General features: G+C 52.2%; 11 protein-coding genes across 11 annotated transcripts; 5 read left to right on the top strand and 6 right to left on the bottom strand.

Moving 5' to 3' along the window:
• Nucleotides 1-467: 467 nt before the first annotated feature.
• On the bottom strand, nucleotides 468-1,460 carry Z519_01182 (uncharacterized protein; the record flags this gene model as incomplete). Its single annotated transcript, XM_016758939.1, has 1 exon — nucleotides 468-1,460. The coding sequence occupies one exon, from the start codon at nucleotides 1,458-1,460 to the stop codon at nucleotides 468-470; it is 993 nt and encodes a 330-aa protein (XP_016624267.1).
• A 1,110-nt stretch (nucleotides 1,461-2,570) lies between these two features.
• On the bottom strand, nucleotides 2,571-3,002 carry Z519_01181 (uncharacterized protein; the record flags this gene model as incomplete). Its single annotated transcript, XM_016758938.1, has 1 exon — nucleotides 2,571-3,002. The coding sequence occupies one exon, from the start codon at nucleotides 3,000-3,002 to the stop codon at nucleotides 2,571-2,573; it is 432 nt and encodes a 143-aa protein (XP_016624266.1).
• Nucleotides 3,003-4,510: 1,508 nt separating this feature from the next.
• Nucleotides 4,511-6,201, top strand: Z519_01180 (uncharacterized protein; the record flags this gene model as incomplete). Its single annotated transcript, XM_016758937.1, has 3 exons — nucleotides 4,511-4,753; nucleotides 4,850-5,059; nucleotides 5,113-6,201. 3 exons carry the CDS (start codon nucleotides 4,511-4,513, stop codon nucleotides 6,199-6,201), a joined length of 1,542 nt encoding a protein of 513 aa, XP_016624265.1.
• An 893-nt stretch (nucleotides 6,202-7,094) lies between these two features.
• Nucleotides 7,095-8,581, top strand: Z519_01179 (uncharacterized protein; the record flags this gene model as incomplete). The annotated part of the gene is made up of 3 exons (XM_016758936.1): nucleotides 7,095-7,266; nucleotides 7,796-8,384; nucleotides 8,437-8,581. The coding sequence occupies 3 exons, from the start codon at nucleotides 7,095-7,097 to the stop codon at nucleotides 8,579-8,581; spliced, it is 906 nt and encodes a 301-aa protein (XP_016624264.1).
• Nucleotides 8,582-9,903: 1,322 nt separating this feature from the next.
• Z519_01178 (uncharacterized protein) lies at nucleotides 9,904-10,590 on the top strand (the record flags this gene model as incomplete). The annotated part of the gene is made up of 1 exon (XM_016758935.1): nucleotides 9,904-10,590. One exon carries the CDS (start codon nucleotides 9,904-9,906, stop codon nucleotides 10,588-10,590), a length of 687 nt encoding a protein of 228 aa, XP_016624263.1.
• A 1,436-nt stretch (nucleotides 10,591-12,026) lies between these two features.
• On the bottom strand, nucleotides 12,027-12,643 carry Z519_01177 (uncharacterized protein; the record flags this gene model as incomplete). Its single annotated transcript, XM_016758934.1, has 2 exons — nucleotides 12,027-12,207; nucleotides 12,261-12,643. The coding sequence occupies 2 exons, from the start codon at nucleotides 12,641-12,643 to the stop codon at nucleotides 12,027-12,029; spliced, it is 564 nt and encodes a 187-aa protein (XP_016624262.1).
• Nucleotides 12,644-13,613: 970 nt separating this feature from the next.
• Z519_01176 (uncharacterized protein) lies at nucleotides 13,614-14,108 on the bottom strand (the record flags this gene model as incomplete). The annotated part of the gene is made up of 2 exons (XM_016758933.1): nucleotides 13,614-13,886; nucleotides 13,953-14,108. 2 exons carry the CDS (start codon nucleotides 14,106-14,108, stop codon nucleotides 13,614-13,616), a joined length of 429 nt encoding a protein of 142 aa, XP_016624261.1.
• Nucleotides 14,109-15,249: 1,141 nt separating this feature from the next.
• Nucleotides 15,250-16,299, top strand: Z519_01175 (uncharacterized protein; the record flags this gene model as incomplete). Its single annotated transcript, XM_016758932.1, has 1 exon — nucleotides 15,250-16,299. The coding sequence occupies one exon, from the start codon at nucleotides 15,250-15,252 to the stop codon at nucleotides 16,297-16,299; it is 1,050 nt and encodes a 349-aa protein (XP_016624260.1).
• A 1,073-nt stretch (nucleotides 16,300-17,372) lies between these two features.
• Nucleotides 17,373-18,974, top strand: Z519_01174 (uncharacterized protein; the record flags this gene model as incomplete). Its single annotated transcript, XM_016758931.1, has 1 exon — nucleotides 17,373-18,974. One exon carries the CDS (start codon nucleotides 17,373-17,375, stop codon nucleotides 18,972-18,974), a length of 1,602 nt encoding a protein of 533 aa, XP_016624259.1.
• Nucleotides 18,975-19,422: 448 nt separating this feature from the next.
• On the bottom strand, nucleotides 19,423-19,920 carry Z519_01173 (uncharacterized protein; the record flags this gene model as incomplete). The annotated part of the gene is made up of 1 exon (XM_016758930.1): nucleotides 19,423-19,920. The coding sequence occupies one exon, from the start codon at nucleotides 19,918-19,920 to the stop codon at nucleotides 19,423-19,425; it is 498 nt and encodes a 165-aa protein (XP_016624258.1).
• A 377-nt stretch (nucleotides 19,921-20,297) lies between these two features.
• Nucleotides 20,298-21,076, bottom strand: Z519_01172 (uncharacterized protein; the record flags this gene model as incomplete). The annotated part of the gene is made up of 2 exons (XM_016758929.1): nucleotides 20,298-20,606; nucleotides 20,690-21,076. 2 exons carry the CDS (start codon nucleotides 21,074-21,076, stop codon nucleotides 20,298-20,300), a joined length of 696 nt encoding a protein of 231 aa, XP_016624257.1.
• Between the last annotated feature and the right edge of the window lie 1,179 nt (nucleotides 21,077-22,255).

Below are 22,255 nucleotides of genomic sequence, written 5' to 3'. Positions count from 1 at the left end.
ACTTAGCTAGTTGTCTAGGTTCAGAAACGGCTGATCTTGCAGATTTGGCTGCTGAGATAGTACATAGAAATTCCACCTGTCAGCACCACTAGCTTCCCGGATGGAACATGCAAGATCGAGGATAATTCAGAGAGGTTGGTGATCAAATATCGTTGCCTTCCCCCTGTTGCTGGGCTTGACTGGCCATCGGAACTCGATATAGCTGAGCCATTAAAGTGTCCGGGTGCACATAAGTTGGTAGTCAGCGTCGACGCATCAACCCTCTGGACAGACCTGGGCTTCTTTGATTACAAAGGCATGACATTCGTCGAGTATGAAGCTCTCTCTAACACGAATGGGATGATATGCTGATGCGCAACCTCTTTTAACGCCATATAAGCACCCTTCCTGCTATTTGTCTACCACATTGGTACATGCTAAGTGGTGCCCTGTATCTATCTTCAACTTGACAGCTCAGGACCCGAGTCCTACTTTCTCCCCAGCCACGTCGCGGTAATCGGCGCCAGTGAATCCTTCAACCACGGCGTCTCAAGCGTTACATCCTCGTTCGTGTCGAACCCGTGTTCACCGGGCTGGACAACCAGCACAACCTTGTCGTCTCCGAGCTTCTCCTTGGCCTTCTCTACCCACTTCTCGCTCCCTTCTACAGGGACTGCGCTGTCATGTTGCCCGTGGATGATCAAGATGGGCGGCACAACGTCAGGGTTGACATCCTCGACTCTCTCGAACGGGAACAAGACCCTCTCGTCGCCCAGGAGTTTGGTCATCAGGCCTTGCTGCACCATCGAGAGCGACAGGGGCAATCTCTCCGGGGGCGTCGCGGAAGTGACGATTCTCCTGTTCCCGGTCTTTGCGTCTTCGTCGAGCGCGCGCAGGTGGTCGGCCATGACGGTCTTCGGGACCGTCGGCGCCCCTAGGACGACTTTGGAATATTCCTCGGTGTAGAACCTTGACTTCAAATCCAGGGCGGGATACGTCGCGATGGCGGCGCGGAGCAATATGCCGCCGTCAGTCGCACTCCCCAGCGCGCTCTGGATAGACAGGTACCCGCCGGCGCTCTCGCCCGTGCACAGCACCCGCTGCAGATCGACATTGGTCCCTGGCGCGGCGACGTCAAGGTGCGCTTGGAAATCGGATTTCAGCCAGCGCCAGAAATCGTGCATGTCTTCCATGATCTCCATCCCCCTGGCCTCGGGTGCCAGCCGATAGTTTGGGAGCACCATCACCACTGAGTGGCGCAGCGCGTACTCGATCAGCCACTGCGGGAACCAGTCCGGGTACAGCGCCGTGCCTGTGATGAGGAAGCCACCGTGGAATTTGACTATCACGGGCCGCGGTGACGATGATGGCGGCTGCAAGGTCTTGGGAATCAAGGTGTAGACGCTGATGTTGTGCCTGTTGTCGACGACCTTGTAGGTGGTCTCCAGGACGGTGAACGGGGAGTACTTGGATGAATCCATGGATCACTCGATGGCTCTGGTGAGAGACAGACTGTGTGTATGTTTCACCTTTCGGCAGCCTGGTAAATAAATATGTTGATGGATGATTTGAACTGTTCCGTCGACGGCGGAGCTCTTCGATGTTTATATAGAGATCCGGTCCGTTTGGGTGCATCTGGACGCTTGCCTCCCTTTCAGGGCACCTACCTGAGAACAATGCATACTTGTAAACACCTAACTAGCCATGTGATTAATTAATCAATTAATGCACGGCGACGCTGACGCAATTGACAAACATGATATGAAGGTAGCTAGCTAGTTCGGGTATCATTCTCGGGCATATCAAATAACGCCACAAACACACGCATGGAGCTTAACCCCGATCCCGTGCCTGGCTGGGCTGGGTTCGGGCACGGAGGAACCCAGCGGAGAGTTATGGGACATACTACCACACTACCACAATGCCTATTTACCTGGGTTGGCGCATAACCGTAATAGTAGATAATAAGTAGTGATGCTTGTTGAGGTACGCCTAACTAACTACCCGCTGGACATCCTCTTTTGAGCATGCTTTCCGGCTGCGGACGTCATGGTGCAGCGTGTGATCGATAATAGAGGCAGGACGTGCCCCTGGTCCGGCCCCCGATTGGAATGGCGTCTGTGTCAAATTCTCCTCTGGTAAGCCGTCATGTTGTGTCGTGTTCAGAGCGAGGCTTCCTTGGTGGCGGAGCGCGTATTAGGATTGCTAAGCCGCGGGTTCGGGGTGGAGTGGGACGGAGTACCGAGGACATGAGCGTAGGCGGCGTGTTTGCAGCATCACGCAGCCGCAAATACCTAGGTGCCTATTGCATGCCATGCCATGCCAAACTGTCCGTGCTGTGACAAAGAAGCAATCATGATAGACTCCGCAAAAGAACAAAATTCAAATGCGAGATGAAGACGGAATTGATGCCGATATCGACGGTTCTCCTCCCCACCTGGCCAAGCAAAAGGATCTCAATAATGTGCCCGATGTTTTCCCTAACAATAACAACAGCACAGCCATTCAACTTGCAATGATGAACAGCCGGGGAGGAAAACAAAGACAAAGTGAACTGAGAAAAAGAAACCATGCCTGTTTCCTCCCCTTTGTCAAGAGCTCGTGTCTCCGTCCTTGCTGCTGCCTCGACTGATGACCCTCATCAGCCTCTCGGCTACGCTGCCTCTCCTCTCTGTCTCCTTGTCCTTGTCCTTGCCCTTCCCCTCCTTCTTCCGCTGCTTCTCCTGCTGCTTTCTTCTCTTACGCTCCTCCTTGGTCTCCGGCTCGGGCCACCCGACCTCCCAGTAAGGATTCCGCGAGGACTGCGTAGGGCCTCCCCACGCAAGAGACTGCAGTCCTCCCGCCCCGCCGCGCAGGTCCGGTAACATGCCATTGGACCCGGGTTCGACGTACAGTTTGGATTCGGCGAATTCTCTGAGCGCGGCGAGTTCTTCTTGGCTGTTGGCGAAGCCGTGCGACGCCTTGTACGGTGGTAATCTGTCCCTTCTGGGGTCGGCTGCGGTGTAGGAGGGTGGCGAGGCCATTGTTAGGGAGGCGCGACTTTGCTCGCGCGGGGTGTTTCGCTCCTTTTTGCTTTTTCTTTTTTCTTTTTCTTTTCTTTTCTTTTCTTTTTTTGGTTTTACTAATCCTCAAAAGAGGTCGCGCAGAGAGGGAGTGGTTTTGGCGGGATATATCGCGTCAAAGTTACTGTGTGTTCTGTTCGTCCCTTTTTGGCCGATGGTGTGTCCTCCTGGTGATGCGGGAGAGATATGCCAGCGGAAAAAGAGCCGGTGAGGTGGAGTCCAGATGCGCTCACAGTGGGTTTTGCAGATTTACCTCGCTGCGGGGGAGGATCCTGAATGCTACATCTCAGGGCCGAGTCGAGTGTCAAATTTAAGTTGATATTTCGAGTTGGTCAGGATCGAAGACTTCAGATGTTGATGTGCCAAGTTGTAGTGGCACGAGGATCTGGTGACTGTGTTTTTGTGCGGCGTGCGGCATGCGGCATTGAGCATGAAGTGGCTAATCATCAGTGAATGCCAAATGGCGACGTCAATGCGTCATTGTGATGTGCCCGTCACCGTGCCACAGTGTCACATGGCAGCAGCCACGAAACAAGGGGGGCAGTTGGTGCAGTTCCCCTTCAGCAGCCACGAAGCACGGAACGCGAAACACGCCCAAACACGCGCTCGATTCATTGGCCGCGTGTCACAGTCTCGCTCTTTCCCCGCGACTCCGTGATTACCAAGTAGAGTATCTTGGCGAACTTGGATACGAGGTCGTCGGGACAGGCAAATACAGATATCACACCATTGCCCGTAATCTCCTGTTCTGTTTCTCTTCTTTTTCTCGAATTCCTTGGCCTGGCATTGGCATAGCCGCGCAGAAATGTGAAGACCAAGAAGGAAGAGAAAGCCCGGCTGGCCCATCAGCTGTTGCGATGATCCGAGGATCTGGGTCACCGACAGTACCAGGTAAATAGCTCATGGATATTTTCCCTGGCTATGAAGGACCCCATTTTGCCGATTGTGCTTCAGGCAACGTTCAGCCAGGGAGGTACAATTGTGGGAGTAGAGGCTGTCTGGTCCGGTCTGGTTTCGGCCCCCGACTCCTGCGAGCTGCTATCTCAAGCCGAAAGGTCTGTCCACGGCAAGAGTAGCAATAAACAACTACCTCTCGGCACATCGACTGGCGTTTCGAGACAAGGATGTGAACCAGCGGGGCGGTGGAGCGCCGGCTAAAACTCCGCCGATGGTTCAGCACCGTTCAACCATTTTTGCTTCTGCAACACCAGTAGGCCACGTACCTAGCGAGCAAGGTATCACTGCTGCTTATCTGCCTGCCACCAAACAAATCATCGTCGGATTGGCTCCCGCACCGCATCTACGTCGACGGGGCAGCATGACGCTAAATCACTGTGCAATCCCTCAATTGCAACCTCCAAGTTTCATGCCGAAAGCGCTGAAGTGGACATTCCCACAGGGTCGATGGCTGTCTACGGAACATCTCTATGTAATCGATTGTCAGGGTGATGTGTCTCAACATACGCAACATGTGGAACATCCCCTTTTCAGTGGTCCTGCTGCCTATATTCTCCTCGCTGTTCCTTCAGCTTGCGCAAGTTTTGTATAACATCCTACTTCATCCTCTCCGAGATTATCCAGGTCCCCTTGCAGCACAGGTTTCAGGTTGGTACAAGGCTTATATCGAATTGTTCCTGCAGAGGAGCTGGACTGATGTCCTGATTGAGTTGCATCAACGCTATGGCAAGTCAACGGCGTTTAGGAGATGGACGGTACTAACGTGACATGAAGGAGATGTGATTCGTGTTGCTCCAAACGAGGTCAGCACACGCTCGTTCTCACTCTCATGTCTCTAGCTGATTTTCCAGCTCCATTTCTCTAATCCGCAAGCATACCACGATATCTACAATAATGTGAACCGATGGGACAAAGACAAGGCATTGTATGAATGCTTTGGCGAGGACCACTCCTCGTTTGGGTTCCTCAAATATCACGAGGCCAAGCAACGCAAAGATGTCTTGCAGCCGCTCTTCTCCAGACGAAACATTTTGCAAATGCAGAGTCTTGTCCGGAAGAATGTAAGTGGGGACGGGCCTCCCACTGAGGACTCTCTGACTTTCTTTCCACCAAGATGGACCACCTTGTAGCGAGACTCTCGGAAGACTACGCAGCCGGGAAGTCGTCGGACTTGTTTTTCGCCTTCAGATGCTTTACCATGGACACAATTACCAGTTTCTGCTTTGCCAAATCCGTAAACGCGATCGACGTACCTGGCTACAACGCGCCCATCATTGAAGCCATGGAGGCATCTGGCCCGGCCTTCATCCAGTTCAAGCATTTGCCGTTGTTCCGCAAATTTGTCTTCTGTCTTCCACCCAAGATCGCTGTCAAAGCTTCTCCGGAAACGGCAGGCTTGACGCGTCTGCAGGTCATCTTACGAAATCAAGTCGACGAAGTAACTGCAAATCCAGGTATCCTCAAAGAGGCTCCGCATCCGATCATCTATCATCGCCTACTCGATCCTGAAGCGCAGAAAGGCCAGCCGTTGCCGAACAAGCAATCTTTATATGAAGAGGCCCAGGCTTTGATGTTTGGAGGCGGCGACACTGTTGGAAACACTTTGATGGTAGGCTTCAATCACATTCTGCAGCCGTCCAACCAGGAACTGTACCAGTCTCTACGCACCGAGGTTCGTTCCGCGTGGCCTGATCTTGCGAAGCCGCCGAGCTCTTTCGAGGCATTCGAGTCTCTACCTTTGCTCACCGCAACCATCAAAGAATCTCTGCGGGTGGCTCCAGGCGTGGTGTCTCCTCTGCTTCGCGTCGTCCCGGCAAAGGGTGCAACAATTGCTTCCCGCCAAGTCCCACCAGGCACGGTGGTGGGAATCTCGGGCATCTTTGTCCATTCATCTGCGACCGTCTTCGACAACCCAAACGCGTTCATGCCGCAAAGGTGGCTCCACACGAGCACCTCCACCTCCACCAGCAGGGATCTTGAATCCAACCTTGTCGCCTTCAGTCGAGGCCCAAGGTCGTGTCTGGGTATTAACCTTGCATGGTGCGAGCTGTATGTCGCCTTTGCCACCATGTTGCGACGGTTCGAGCTTTTGGAGATCGACAAGGACTCCCCACCCGCAGACTTGAGGTTTCGCGACTCCTTCCTGCCGTATTTCTATGCAGAGAATCATCTCAAAGTGAGGTGCAAGCCGGCGACTGAGTAGCCAAGGTGGGATTTTCCGAGTCGATGGAGCGTCGGCCGCCTTGCCGTAGCCATTGCGAAGCATCCTTAGGCACCGATTTAGGCGCCTGAAGGCTTTGTCTACCTAGGTAGCTGCAGACCAGGATGATTGGATGGACCTGAAATCCGCGGTTTGCCTGGTGCAGAATATTTTATTGCATCTTTGACAAGAGCCTGACTCCACACTTTGACCTACAGTAGCGAGGAGCACAAATGTTGTGTATGACGCCTCACTAGGCTAAGCCTTGTCGGTGTGTTGCCGCAAGGTACAAGCAAGAAACGCACGGGTGAATTGACCAAGATTGGCGTAGTCATACAGAGGAGTGCTAACATTCAAGGCGCAATTGAGCCCTGTGACCTCATTTGGGCCTCGCCCTGCCCGCTCTGCACAGCTGTGAGCCTCTGCGACAACGCACGCAAGGACGCCAAGTCACACCCATATCGAGTCTCAATTTCTTGACCTATTGACATTAATCATCTACCTCCAGAATTCTCCCCGGAACAAGTTACAAGACAAAAACTTTACCGTCACAATATTATTCGAGCTTCTTCAGTGTTGGCCCGGTCATGGCCTGTCCTGTTCAGCCCTATGGGCCATGGATGCATTACCCAGACCTCAACAATGGACCCATGTTCAACTGCTTTCCTCGTACTTGCTGTGCAGGCGATTGTCTAAGGGAGTCGACCACCACGGTGCCGGAGTGTCGCTATATATTTGGCGTACTCAAAAACCACCCAACTTCAACGACGACTCCATCCAACGAGCACACCAAGTTCCATCTACTGGGTATTCTATGCAAGATCTACTGCGGAAGCTTTCCTGCGACTTATATTATGTGAATGAAGGCAACTACCCGGAAAGTCACAACTTCCGCCATGAATTCAAACGTCGTAGTCAAGGAGCTGGGGGCAAGAAGGCCGGCCGACGCTTCTAGCCAGTCCTCTGCGAGCAAATCACAGCCAATCTCGGCTTTCGGGAGTTCGAAGGCCACAAAAGAAGAGCCTCCTAGCGGTCTCGGCGGTCCCGATGACAATAAAGATGGCCGAGGTAGGGATAATGGGGACAACACACCTGGCGCATTCATGCGTATCAAGTGACCCCGTCGTATGCTGGCCTGCGCTTATGCCAAGCTGGACGAACGGTCCCGTCACCACCGTTGCTTGGTTGCGCACTCGCAAGCATTGATGCGGTCAAGGATGATTTCTAGTCCAGCAAAGCAACCTGGCTGCTTGCTTATCGCAATGATGAGCAGATAGCATCCAAAATGTGTGTATTCAGTTCCGAAGCACTACTGCAACCGGTGCTACATCAATTTTGACGACGCACAAATACTCGCTGGGCACGAAAACACAAGACCTTCTTGCGCACAAGTGGAAAACCCCTTATCAGGAAGCAATGACTGATCAACAAAAGCAGTCAATCGATCTTATGCGAGAGAGCCGCTAGAGCAGTAACTGGAAGGAGAGGCGCTGGTATGATATCTCCCAAATTGTCTTTCCTTGTTCTCCTCTACTTAGATCGCCCTGTATGTCGTCAAGTTTCCCAATTCTGCCACTTCAATGCTGATTTTCGCTAGATCCAAACTACCAGATATTGGGAGGGAGGCCTACCATGCTTCTAAAATCGGCCGAGTATGCTCGATATCGACATGAGTACTTCGACGGTTTCAGAATTGCTAGAATCCTATTTTTATTATCGAAAAGAGAGCCAAGAGTTGGTTCTAGGAGGACAATACCGAGGCCCCGAAGATCCATTGTAACTGCTGCTCGCCATGAGGTCCTGCTCTCTTGGACAGCTCGTGATCGAGTCTTGCGTGTACAGTGGGATCTGCTTCATGCCCTGACGACAGTCGCTGCCAATACGGCATCACTGGTAGATACCACAGGCTACATGGCCCAGGCACAGAACGAATCATCTCGAAGTGGCAGAACAACTGGGCGGCTCAATCAATATCGCCCTAACAAGAGGAAGAAAGCTCAGCGTAACGATGAGCAGGACGACGACTCCGAAGACGACCCTGATACTCGAGATTTTGGACCGCCAGAGCTCCTGATTATATATCCATGTTGTTGGTACGATCGTGAGACATTCTCGTGGCGCAATAGGCTACAAAAAGAATATCGCAATTGTGAAGCAGTGGAGCTTCATAATATTGCCAGGTTGAAGTAAGTGAGAATTCCGACTGACTCAGTGTGTGGTGCTGACATACGGTAATAGACAGCATCTCGGGAGAGTGCACAAGCGGCCCGGCACTACTGCGGGAAGTGCTTTCCCGTCCTCAACAGCCAAGAAGAAATCGCCATCCGTTCAAGACAAGAGCCATCTTGTTCAGTCATCCACCATGAGAAATTCACGAAGGTGACCACAGCTCAGTGGTATGCCATAAAAGAGCAGCGATTCCACGGACCTATCGAAGAGAGCTTCAAAGATATATGTCGAATCCTATTATTTCCTGAGGAGCTACCGCTTTCATCTCCCTCTAAGTATCAGCCATGCTCAGCCCAGGGGAAATACGCGGCTGACCACTGGTCTTTCAAAGAGCGTGTAGAGCGTCGAGTTCCCTCGCCGGCTTTTTTGCGCAGGACACTGCCAGGCATCCTGATTGGTCTCTTTCGAAGATGCAACATACCGATACCCCCTGAAGGACCTCCGGACTTTGCCAACGAATTAATCCGAAGTTTCGAAGATCCAGATCTTTACTCTCCTGCGCAACCCGCTTCATTGCAAGGGTTTGAAAATGGAAGCTTCGTCGGGCACGGGGAAAATCTGCAGACATTGTATAGTTCAAACCTCAACAAAGCTTTTCCAGGCGGGTTTGATCGGAGAAATTTGCCGCAGCTAGCCCTTTCCGCCGACTTAGAAGGCATGTCTGATCAGCTTCCCGGTCAAGTTACTGCGTTCACATGATAGTGGTGGTTGCACCGCGCAGCATGCCTAGAAAAGGCAGAGAGAAATCGAGAAGGACGCACAGGATTGACCTTGGTGTCGAAGAGACGACACAAAACTCCATTGTCTTCGTGTTTAGTCATCGTCGCGCATCAGCACCCTTAAGCGAGCTGTCTTTGCCAAGTCTTGGATCTATGAGGTCTTATCATAACAAGGCTGAAGACCCCAGATAGGGAGGTAAGCTGACAACAACCTTTCTCAGAATCGTCCCAGAGACAAACCCCGGGTCATCACGATTTCCTAGTCTAGAGCCCTTGCTGGAGCCTTGCTTACCCAACACGCATGTGTATGCTCATCGCTGATAGATGATCAGGCGTTCAAGAGCGGGCTCTCTTTGAGAACACACTTGCCTTGCTGGATGTGATTAGATCCAGAACTTCCCAAAGTGGTGGTGGTGGTGGTGTGCTGATGCGGCACAAACCCGAAAGACTCAGACGAATGTCTTATGCTGTGATCGTCATCAGCGAACAAAGATGTAGGATATAATATGCGCGTGAGTGCCGGGGTACTCCCACGGGTTGGTTCATGTTTGCAGGAAATGAGCTGGCCTAGTTGTCGACGGACTTGTCGAGCATCCTTGTTCTCAAATAGAGGCTCAACCCGTTTCCAGAACATATAACCAGAAAATTTGCCAGCCGTAGCACTCACGAATATCCAGAAGACGCTGGAATCCATCCTCCCGGCACCGGAGCTATGCGAATGGAATTTGAACGAAACTTCACAACAATCCCCGTCAACATGAATAGATATCTCGGATACAAGCTACTCCCTGGTGCGGACCGAGAGCGTGACCCCGAACGGTCACTGAACAAAGAGAAGGCCATTGCCCACTGCGACAAGCTGAAAATATTCTCGATACTCGGGACCATCTTGGCTATCCTGGCTTTCGTCAGCGTATGCCTCCGCCTCATCGCCGCAGAGAGCCCCCGCCCACCTCGCCATCCTCCCTTCTTGACACTCTGCGGTTCCACCCGCGCCGAAGCCCTGTCCAACAACTGCAAATTCGACGTCTTAAGCTTTGCTTGGATGCCACCAGCCTGTCATGATCCGGAGCTGTGCGAAGAGTTCTGCAGTGTTCGTGAGTGGGAGTGGTTTTTGGACGAGAACCTGACGCAGAGTGTGTCAAGGACTGAGGTTGAAGAAGGCAGGGTTGAGAAAGTATACACCCCTAAGGAGTATGAAGAGCTTCAGTGCCTGTTTTCGTGGAGGAAGGTGCATAGGGCCGTGTTAAAGGGCGCGCCGGTGGACGGGTTCAGTGGTGACAAAGGGTATTCCGAGTATTGTGGCGTACTGTTGGTGGAAAGGATTGGACGACCCACCGAGGATAGTGTCCATGCGGATAATACAGCGCGCCAGGCTTTCTTGACCGAGTTGAAGTTTCCGCATTGCGGTGTGGAATACTTTGGACGCCATTATTCGCACTGATGTGAGACGGATATGAAGTTGGGCTTACAGTCCCTTGTAGTAAGGCCCGTTGGGTATGAATTTGCTTGGGTGTATAGCTCAAGGAAGAAAGTCATTCGAAGAAGCTGTCATTGTTAACTTTCTTGTTGAACTGAGATCACGCGTGCCTTCGTCCCTCACGCGACATTTCTATCCACTTCTTGAGGCGTGCAACCCCCGAGCAATCGATTATGGGTCGTCTCACACTTTGAGCAATGATGACTTGCTATGGCTACCATGGGATAGAGGTCACACTGGATTTCTCCCGGGATTCGAAACCTGGCTGGTGGTTGTAGCAGCAGAGATTGATATCAAATCACTCAAGGCAATTGCCGCTCGAGCCGTCTCCATGTTAGATATAGCACTTTGATCAGATACATGTGGCTGACTAGCCTCTGTGAAGCCTGTTCAAAGGTACAAGAAAGCAGTGAGGTCCTCGCACGAGGAAACAGACTCGAACGGCTTCAGCGCCCGGCCACACCTCGCAGCGAGCGAAGCCTTTTTTGGTCCTGGTTTGCTGGCCCAAATCTCTGACAACTGATGGGTATTCTTCTGAGGGTCGTTTAAGCTGAACGATCGCCGGCGTAGCAGCTGCCACCCGGGATTCTATATGTAAAGTCGTTGTTGGGAACTACGCCTTCGGTCCAGACGGTCCAGCCGTTTCCGGTATAGTCTAGATTCGGCCTTTCTACCAAGTATGCTGAGGCTGGATAGAAAGGAAAATGATCCAGTAGTTTCTCAGCAAGAGAATTACAAGGGCTATGTTTCGACCCATCTACTAATTTGACTTCGGTAATCGAGGCACTTCCACAACTTGCCTTTGGTGAAGCCAACCTTCAGGACTGAAAATTGGAGGCCTGGTGGCGTAACACAGCGATCCATAGTTCCTATCTTCTCACATTGGAAGACATCTTGAATCCGACACTGTCGTCTGCCATGGCCATGGCTCGCGCGACTGGTCGAACATTGCACTCCGGTTTGGCCGTACTTTTTTATCGCATTATTTCTGATCGAATGACTCTAGGATGGCGAAGCGGGTGTCTCGTCGCCCTGCTGGCCCGCCGCGGCGTCGGTAGGGAATCTGGACGCAAAAGACTTTTGTGGTGATGTGTATCTGTCACTTCTGGGGGACTTGCTAATCACATCAAAAATGAAATGTATGGCGAAACAGGAGGTGCATTAGTCGTCAAGGGAAGAACAGCTCGGACTCCAATCACTTCCAGCCATTGCTCTCGTTCAGTAGCGCTTCTATTTCGGTGCTTGACTCGCTCCAGAAGGCTGTCTCGAGATCTTGCATCCAAGATCATACGTTTTCGGAATTTTCGTTCGCTTCATATGGCGGGTGGTCTCCGATGGCGACTGGCGATTGTACGGTCGTCTGATACTGGGGCAGGGGATGGCTCAGGTCACTTCTGACGCTACGATTCGTGTCTTTGACAATATGAATTCCTGCAGCCCGGAGGCTTGAGCCAAAGGGCGTTCGCCCGCCTGGCAACCGCGTACCGTTTCTCGCTCAACTGGAAGAGAAAGACAGCACGGTCGAGTTTACTGATCGCAGTGTCGGGATCCATAGCCAGAGGGTAGGCCGACATGAAAGAACTAAGTTCAGCATCGCGTTCCATTGTAAACTGTATAACTCGAATTGACCATACAGGAGGTCTGAGGTGCGAAGGGCAAGGGAGATTATATCAATGACGCTGAGCGCATGTCGCAAGTCTCTGTTTGAGAGAGGATCGACATCATCGGCTTCGCGATCGAGCCCTAGACGACCGGAAAGTGACTGCATAGTGAGCGGCCGGTAGAGCATGCTCAAGATATCGTGATAGTGAAGCGAGAGCAGTATAACTTGCCTCTGCAACCATTCAGGCAACAGATCAGAGTCTGATGCAAATGATAAGGGCTTGTCGAGATTCAAATGAGCGAACGTGTCACTGTTCCGAATCTCTTCCCTCCAAGTTTCCAAGGGCGCAGCGACCTGTGCCAGAGTCTCGGCAGACATGTCGACCACCCCTCCGTGGGAAATAGCGCCGTCCATCTTGGATCGTGCCAAACTCTCGTGCAAGAGCAGCCAAACCGCGGTAAGTTTTGCGGTCCAAACATGATACTCAAGTTTGGCGTGAGGTCTCGGGATATCTGGTGATGGTATGGAACAGGTCAGGGCTGTGCCACATGTCGCTGTCGGCCTGCCTAGCTCGGTGGAACATCTCAGGTCGAGCATGACGAGCACCCATCAGGTTCTTCTTTTCCATTCGACGTCACTTAAGTCCAGGGGAACGGGGTCATCCCTGTGAAGATCCAACGCGTACGCAAACCGGATAGCCAATCCTAGCAAGGTATACGCAGTCTGGTATTGCCCTGCGTTGGGTAGGTAAATGGCCATGAAAATTATGTTTGCACTGTGGTCAGTGATGGCTCACCCACGGTACCGGTGCCATCGATCATACGACGACATCGTCGAAGATAGAAGAATGCCCCCAGTCCGATATCGCCGTGGCATGTGCACCGAGGATGCCTTAAGCCCAGAACTCTTTCAATCAAATCGGCTCTATGGGCGTATTGTGATGAAACGACTGTGACGGCGTCAACAGGCGGCGAAACAGTATGCTGTGGTCCGTCCGCGGACCATAGACTCTCGTAGTGTTGTTGGAACGTGTGTCGATCAAGGATGGGGATGTCGACGTACAGATAGTGCCAGAAAATGTCCATTAAGCAATCCGCCTCGTCCCGACAGAGGTTAGTGACTGGGGGACAGTTGGGCTCGAGGAAGCTGGTACGATAACCCGAGAAAGGGGTATCGTAATCGACATATATTGGGTCGTGGAGCGGCTCCTGTGGGCTCTGGTGAAGTGCTTGAGAGGCAGACCTAATGAATGAGACAACCTTGGAGGAGAGGGAGTCTGCATCGGAGCGTTTGGTGCTATTCTAAGGCGATTCCACGCGTGTTACTACAAAATCTGTGGTTGACGCGTGGAAACTGGTCCCCTGCTCGTGGGGGCTGACGTCGACTATATCGGCCTTGGGTGGAAGAGATTTTGTGTCTCTTGCTCCCCTCCAAGATGGATGGTCTGTAAATCCTGCTCAAATTCGGCAACGCAGGCCATAAAGGCGCCGAGGATGACTGAGAGACCGATGAGGAAGGACATCATCAAAATTCTCCTTCCCAGCCAGTCGATTACCAGTATGTTTCCGATACCCCCAAAGATGCATAGCAACTGGAAGAAACATGCCATAAGAGGGATCTTGCCGGTACTGTACTCAAGACTCGCGCAAAGGATCGACTTTAAGTAATAGAGTCAGTCCGCTGACCAAATACGTTAAACGCGGACAAGTTGCTCCCCATGTACCTGGAAGATGAAAATGGTCTGCGCACCGTTAGTTTGTAGGCTAGTCAGGCCTGCCACGGCGAGTAGTGCTCGGTACAGCTCTCGCCAGTTAGTGAACATGTGGAAAATATTGACGCCGGCGGTCTGTCGTCGCTCGTGTTCCAGCTGAGCAACCATTTGTGCGTACTCCCTCTCCCAGAACAAGGGATTCGCGTGATCATCATGGAGACGCCGCAGCGCCTTGCTTCTTCATGTCTTCCTCTCATGGCCACTAGAGTCCTGAGTTAGTCGTCCCAGCAGTAGAGGATCAAGGGTAGAAGGCACTTACGCCATCGAGGAGAGAAAGGAATGAAGAATCCACCGATAAAGAGTGCGATCGTCGGAACACACTGCAAGGCCACGGGAAGTCGCCTGCGTTATTTCAGATTAGTCTCCTATACCTAGTGTAACAGAGCACTTCAGGGTTCGGCGTGCACGTGCAACAACGCACAGAGGCCTGTCCAGCAGATCTGGAATCGAGGACGCGTTTCTGCTTGACACTGACAAGGCAACACCACCACCAACACCACCCCCAGAGATGCAGCAGCTAGGGCAGCGAGCGCCTAGCACGCCGACGACATTGAGAAGGAGGAACGGGCCGATGAAACACTCAGGAATAGGTAGACGGCATCAAAGGCATGGAATACTGATACCCTGTCTAAATTGTAATGAATGGCACTCTTCTAGCACGGTAAACTGTCTCGCACTCCCCTAACCAGCCCATTTTGGTTTGACATGTGACCAGACAAACTCTCCCCCTGCTACCATTCTTCCAGCCCAGCACAGCACAGCCACTTCGCCTTGTTACAGTATATGAGTCCACTGCGCAAAAGGCGGCGCAACGTAGTCAATGAAACCTGTCGTTTCCGAGGAGTCAAACAGATCTCGTACTGTTTCCGAAGAGGGATTATTTCATGTCCCCAGTGATAGCAGTATAGTTATATAGTGTACTAGAAGTTACAGAAACAAGGAGGGGACTAGGGCGGATATCTTGGCATCGAGGCTGCCCTTACCGTAAGCCTCGGCTGTCTGTGTTCACGGAACAGAGGGGACACAAGGATCGCCGATAATAAGGAACAAACACCTTCCACTGTTGAGCTTCAGACTTACCTTGGTACTTTTTGGCTCTGCTGTAGTTGGGTTTGATTGGCTGACTAATTCATTGATTGAATTCATTCGTGGACTTGAAAACCCATCCTTATATAAAAGCATACCTGCTTCACGAGTGAGTTCTGTATAGTACTCCTGCACTTCTCTCTGAAACTTTCGACCATGAAAAATGCCGTCTCCCCCGGTCAACATCCCCTTTGTTCGCACGCCGGACGACAGATTCCAGGATCTCCCTGACTTCCCCTACGAACCGAAATATATCCAATATGGCAATCTACGGATGGCCTACATTGACGAGAGATCTTCCGAGACCGCAAAGACGACGAACACACAGAGGGAGACGCCGACAGAGACTTTTCTTCTCCTTCACGGCGAACCGACATGGTCGTTCCTCTACCGAAAAATGATTCCCATCTTTCTTGGAGGCACCAACGCAGCAACACGAACAGCAGCAGGTCTTCCTCGCCCGAGTCCTCGTCGAGTCATCTGTCCCGACCTTCTCGGGTTCGGTCGTAGCGACAAACCCGTACACGACGAAGATTATACTTTTCACTTCCACCGCTCATCGCTGCTGTACTTTATTCACGCCCTGAACCTTACCAATATCACGCTGGTAGTACAAGACTGGGGTGGTCTGCTCGGGTTGACTCTGCCGATTGCCGACCCCGATCGGTTCAAGCGCCTTATCGCGATGAACACTATGCTCGCGACAGGAGAGGACCCTACACCCGGTTTTGTAGCCTGGCGCGCCTGGGTCAATAAGAACCCGGATATGTCAGTCGGTGCTCTCTTGGGCCGATCGTGTCCGCAACTTAGTGCCGCCGAGCGACGAGCATACGATGCGCCATTTCCAAGTCGAGAGTTTAAAGCTGGAGTACGAAGATTCCCCAATTTGGTCATGGTCAGCGACGGCGGGAAGGAGGGTCTCGAGATATCGCGGGCTAGTCTCGAGTATTTCGGCAGAGGCGGTATTTTCAAAACAGCCGAAGACGTCCTGGTGGCATGCGGCATGAAAGATCCTGTCCTAGGCCCGCCGGTGATGGGCCAGTTTGCTCGGATCTGGGGCAATGGGTGCATCTATGCCGAAATCGAGGAAGCTGGACACTTTGTGCAAGAATGGGGAGAACAAGTGGCAAACATTGCAACGGCCGTGTTTGATGGTGTAAGAATTGACAGCGGTCACAAGATTCGCAGGATCGCGCCTGGTGGGAGACTATGAGAGAGTATAGTGTGTGCTGGCTGTACTCCGTACTCTATATAAGAACAATAAGGCCTCTGGAAAGAAGATGGGGACAGACACTTAACCTTCTCTGACCTTCCAAATTCCCATCTTGTGAAAACCTGTCATAAATGCCAAGGCCATCTCACTAGCCATATTTGGCTAGGTAATTCATGTCTTGGCGCTCTGGCACCCTTCTCGCTTGTCAGCCTACCACCCTATCTGAAGCATTCGGGAGTCTCTTCTCTCACTTCAGGTGCATATTCTGTGTTCAGTCAATCAATCAACCTACCTGATCCCAGATTGGTTCAACAAAAGCTGCCTCTTGTGGCAGCTTGAGGGACTGCGTTATCGTCTTCCGAGCGGTTAATGCTGTCTCGACGTGCCATTAGTGCGAAAGTTACTCGAGAGGAGGAGAAAGGCAGGGTCCCAGCCTCATGTACTGTAGGTGCAGGCTTTGATTGATTGATGTATCGATCCGTGTAACGACAGACGCTAGGCTATATGGGTCAAAGCCTGATCTGGGCGTGTCCGCACGGTCCTATCCACGCAAATAAGATACCCCCTCAATTATGCGCGCCCACGCCATTGCTCGACTCGAGCCTCGAGAGACTCTCAGGCTGAACGCCCTTCAGCACCAAAAAGGATGTGATTCCCCGTCTTGTAACATGTGACATCACATAAAAAGAAGATGGGGGCCATAGGGCTTCTTGGCAAACGAATGATGCGCCGATAACCCTGCAACAACTCGCTTTTCCCACACACGCAGCCCTCACAGCGGTCACTCTACTTGCTGCCAAGTGAGGGGAAGTCGCGAAAATTTTGGCAAGTGTCAGGCTGTCCACGCCTTGAAAGCAGACAGCTGAGTTTGGATACGAAAGGCTTTCTGCTGGGGACCTCTTCGTATTGTCGCACCCAGCCTGCTGACAGTCAGAGTTTTCCGATATCTTCTATCTCAGACAAAAGATGCAATACTCGCGACTCTTTTTTCTGCGCTGGTGGAGATTCGCATCTCACACAGGTACAGCACTCTCCAATATCCATCTCACGTACCGCACTTTACCCGGGACGTAATGCCTTTTGACGCCCTGGTCACCGAGAATGGCGTGGTGGCACAGAAACTTCTCAAGCAGAACACGGATACATCGAAGACTTACGACGTGATTGTCATTGGATCTGGTATGGGCGGAGGCGTGCTCGCCAGCGCCCTCGCCGACAAAGGAAAAAAGGTTCTTGTTCTGGAAGCAGGCTCTTTGTTATTTCATACTCATGTGGGAAACATTCCGCGACGTTTTGCGATAGGCAAATTCCAGAAGCATATATGGTCGCTGTGGGAAACATTCAAAGTCATCAATTACAACCAGGCAGGCTCAAACTACAAAGGAGCGCAGGCCTTTAACCTCGGAGGCAGGTCCATCTTCTGGGGGAGTTCCATCCCAGAACTTGCGTCGTGGGAACTTGCGTCACCGTGGCCGGCGGTCGTGAAGGACTATCTGCTTACGCCAGGACTGGATGGGAAGACGGGGTATGAAAAAGCACGTCGGGTCTTCAATGCAGATGATCCTGGTCCCACCGCTTTCCAGACCGAAGCCAAAGCTATCCTGGATAGAGTGGTTACGGGCTGGCATTCTAGCAATGCTCCCGTTGCAGTCGAATATGTAGGCGCGACCAACTGGTCAGTCCCCGCCGGCATCTTCTCCACAGCGGACCTGCTCCTTGAGGACGTTCTGGTCGAGACACCTGCCACGCGTCATGTGGTGACTGTCAACCTCAACCATGCAGTCTGGAATGTAGAGAGGGATCCCGCGAATAGCAGGAAGGTCACGGGGGTCAAATGCTATGATCTACTCGCCAACCAAGAACGAACTTACAAAGCCAAACAGGTGGTTATCTGCGCAGGCACGATTGAATCCACCAAGATAGCGCTCAAGTCCAATCTTCCTGATCCAAACCACAAAATCGGCAAAGGAATCACCGACCATGCAATCCTCTACCGTCATTTTGTGATTCCAAAATCTTTCTGGCCACCGACATCGCCAAGTCCGTTCAGCGGGCCCCTTTCCGAGCCCCGGTCCGCGAAAGTTCTCCTAACGCATCCTGGGGCGACGGAAACCCAATATGCTTTCGACATCATCGTCGAGCTAGGAGCTCAATTCAACCAGGGCCGTTACGTTGATCCGGACCACTTGGCCGCAGACACGACTCTGTCGAACGGCGGCCTCCTCTGCGAAATCGTCTTCCAGTTCTACGCTCCTCTAAACGACAACAACAAAGTCGAACGTGACAGTGCGGATCCTGAGAATCCTGCAAAAAGGGTCAACGTTACCATCCATGCGGCGACAGTGCCCGACCCCCTCCTGATCGAGGCCAAAAAAATTGCCAAAGACGTCCTCACAGAGTTTCAGGCTGTGAAGGTGGAGGGTGAACAAGACTTATACGACTCCCATGGCAACGTCATTCTTGAAACGGCTTCTATCGGGGGAGTAGCTCACGAAGTAGGCACTCTCCGCATGTCTAGTGACGGTTCCGGCGTGGTAGACGAGAACTTGAAGTTCCACGAATGCGACAACCTCTATGCCTGTGACAACTCGGTCTTTCCAGCGTCGCCCGCCGGAAACCCAAGCCTGACCCTTTGCGCGCTTGCCCTGCGTCTGGCTGATCGTCTGGGTAGTTGAAAAAATGTGTCCCTCGACGTCGGCGCGGGGCTCCATCCTGGATTATAACAGGTCATATGAGGTTGTAAGTTATCAAAATCTTAATAAGCCTCCTGGATACTTCTTGGGAAATGCCAGGTTAGCAATAACTCGTCATCATCCGAGAATCCATCCCCGTCATTTTCAACTTATTAATATATCGCAGTTACATCGCGGGTGCACAAATACGAACATTTCCACATATGAGGAATTTTTCCCGTACCATTCCATCAGATCCTGAAAATAGCCCTGCCACCGTGGCTTTGAAGGAGCCGCAGGAGGCGTCGAGGAGATCTGGTGTCACTGCCCTCGCCTTTGTTCGACCCATATCTTAGGAGAAACCAGCAGCCCATCTCTCTGTCCATGCTCTCTAACTTCTAACCGGCAATGAACGGCGCCGTGCTCTTACCCAGCCAAACCGCCCACTCACTCACCAGCACGCCCGTAGGAGTTCAGTAACCCACCCATCAAGCCCCGGCATGTATTTATCGACATGGTAAAATCCATGCAGAATGCTTTCCACATCCAGACAGTCCTTTACGCCCATCTTCCTTGCTTGCAGCGGGAGATTCTTTTTGAACCACCAGCTGTCGTCATGATGGCGGTTGACGCCACCGTTGACGTTACCGCTAAAGCTAGCGCCGGCATCACAATCGCCGTTGTCCAATGAGGAGTGGGGATTGTGTCTCTTCTCCGCCCAGCTGCCGACACAAAGAGCCCAGAGGAAGGCGTGGCAGTTTCCGCCCTGAGGAGGTCGTTCTCCGGCAAGGTCACTGCTAATACTGTTACCAAGACGATCGGTGGGGGGAGGTGCAAGCTCTGCAACGTGCATCGACAGCGACAGGGCGGACTTGAGACGGGCGAGGAAGTCCCTCGCGTTGACGAGGACGGTTTGCACCGAATCTAGGTTTGAGCAAAACTCGAACATGATTAGGCGTGTGACTGCTAGCACCCGCTGCGTCTGCCAGTAGAGGTTTCGGTGAGAGTCGGGATTCGGCAGCTCCGTGGCCGGTCGAAATCCGTCTAATGGGCTGCCTCAGTCTTCAGGATAAAGTCAACGAGGCGGCTGTGAAGGATGGTTCCCTGGGTATGGATCCAGACTCGGACCATGAAGAATAACTGCTCTCCCGGATGAGATTCAGCGGGAGGACCCATCATATGGTCTGCGAGAAGCGTCCCGGCGATCAAGGTTCGAAGTGGCTCAGCAGAGACGCAAGGGTCGGGCCTTTGGAGCATGGCTTGCTGGTAAGGCTCCAGGTAAGCCTTGGCCGGCTCAAGATAGCCCGCGAGCACTTTCGGAACCCATTACTCGGCATCTAAGACCGAAAGCGAGAACCGGAAAACAGAAAGTTGTTTGTTCTGGTAGAGAACACGCAGGAGAAAACCAAGATCTTGGACGCCCTCCCGATCATACTTGCGTTCCAGCAGCTTTCTCAAAGTGCCGGCGTGAAGGCCCGCTTCGTCCAGGTCTCCAGCGATCAGAGCCCCGCGAAACAACATCGACACACTGTCGAGGATGAGTGACTGAGACTGAGAATCACGATTTTTGACCAACTCCTGGCGGAGAGCCTTGATCCTTTGATGCTTCAGAAGGAGCGCTTCGTCCGCTAACCCCTGATAGGGTGGATTTTGATCATGAGTGCTGCATTAATGAAGAGCAGAGCTCTGGCGCTGCATTCGAGACGGAGCGAGAGTACTCCGTCTCGGTATCCCTGATTCTGCAAAGCTTCGATGCGTCGGATGGCGTCCTCCGAGCCCATGACAGCTTGATAAACCATTGGAAGATAGCCATGCTTGAAGAAAGTCAAGATCTGGTTGGCGCGTGGGGTGACATGAATCGCGAGAGCGTTGAAAGGGTCCGAGTTCCCTTTTTGCAGGATCGAGATGAGTCCTGGCGTAACTAAGGCGTGGCTCCGTGATGCTTCGCTCGCAACTACCGGCCGTGCATCGAGTCGCCTTTGCTTGCGCCACTTGTGCCATAGCCTGGCCGCATGAGACTGAGCGGCAGCCTGATACAGCTCTCGTTCTCGTTGGGAACTACTTTGGGCAAGCACAGGCAGGAACGTAACATCGACCTGAGCCATAGCTGGCCGTTGCAATGCTGATGAAATGCTGAATGAATTGTATTTATGCATCTGAGCCACATTTCAGAGCTTGACTGCACCCGATTACTCCGGCTACCAGAGAGTCCTTATTAGGCGGTCTTGGGGCGTCCCGCCTGTCAAGGCCAGTCATATTCACCAAATTTTGCACATGTAATCGTCTAAATTCAGGCAGCGCGTGGCGCCCATGTGGGAAAGCGTGCATTTAAGCAGACCACTGGTAGACTGTCTGAAGTAAAACGTAAAAAGTGTGGTGTGCAACCCTCCAATTTACTGAGTGTTTGGAAGGGTTCATTGCATCGCAGTGTAGCGGGAGATTCCAAATTGGAACCATTCGACGACGTGCATCCTGCAGCACGCGTAATTATAGTAAAGCCAGTTCTTAGTGCCATAGGATACACGATTAGAGCTTTTGCCGATGGCAATCACCAGAATGACGCAGGGTATTGTCAAAGCTTACCTAAAGTGCATTCCCCAGAGCCATGATTGGAGCTGTGAAAGTGAGAGTCGAAAAGAATACCAACCATGTTTCTACCGTAGATTCAGACGCCGGCACACTGTGATCCAGCGGTTTCTTACCCAAGGCCCATGTCTTCTGCGAGTTTGCAGCCCATCATTCCCTCAAGACCGTCGTGTTAGTCAGCACTCCTATTGTCGGTGGATGTTTTTTCATCTCCGCTTTGTCATCGGGCCCCGTGTCTCTCACAAAGCTCACGAGCTTGAGCGAACAATATCCTGAGGCATTGATGGGAAACGGTAGCAACAGCAAGGAGGTGTTTTGTTGCCTGGTGATTTGTTCTCTGTAGGAAAAAGGTATATTGTACTCGGGTGTACAGGGTACTTTTATCGACTAATCTGTTATAGGACTAGCGGAAATATGCGCCTTGGCATCCCTGGCAAGTGCGCGGAGGGCACACGAAAATCGACGAACGATTCCATCTTCCTTCAATACCTTTGGGCCACTTCAGAATTTCAATTGTAATCGTCCTCTAAATTTGCTCCCCATCATGGCGAAATGAGCTGATCGCGCCGCATGTCTGCGTTGAAAATTCGACGCGACATCATCCACGATATGTGGCTTACTCTAGCCCACCACCCCCCAAGAGCAATGTTCTAGGCCCCTTTCCCAGTATTGACAGGCCCTTTTCCATCCCAAGCTTT

Source organism: Cladophialophora bantiana (assembly GCF_000835475.1).
Source record: "Cladophialophora bantiana CBS 173.52 unplaced genomic scaffold supercont1.2, whole genome shotgun sequence".
NCBI lineage: Eukaryota > Fungi > Ascomycota > Eurotiomycetes > Chaetothyriales > Herpotrichiellaceae > Cladophialophora > Cladophialophora bantiana.
This window is presented reverse-complemented; position numbering and strand designations above follow the sequence as displayed.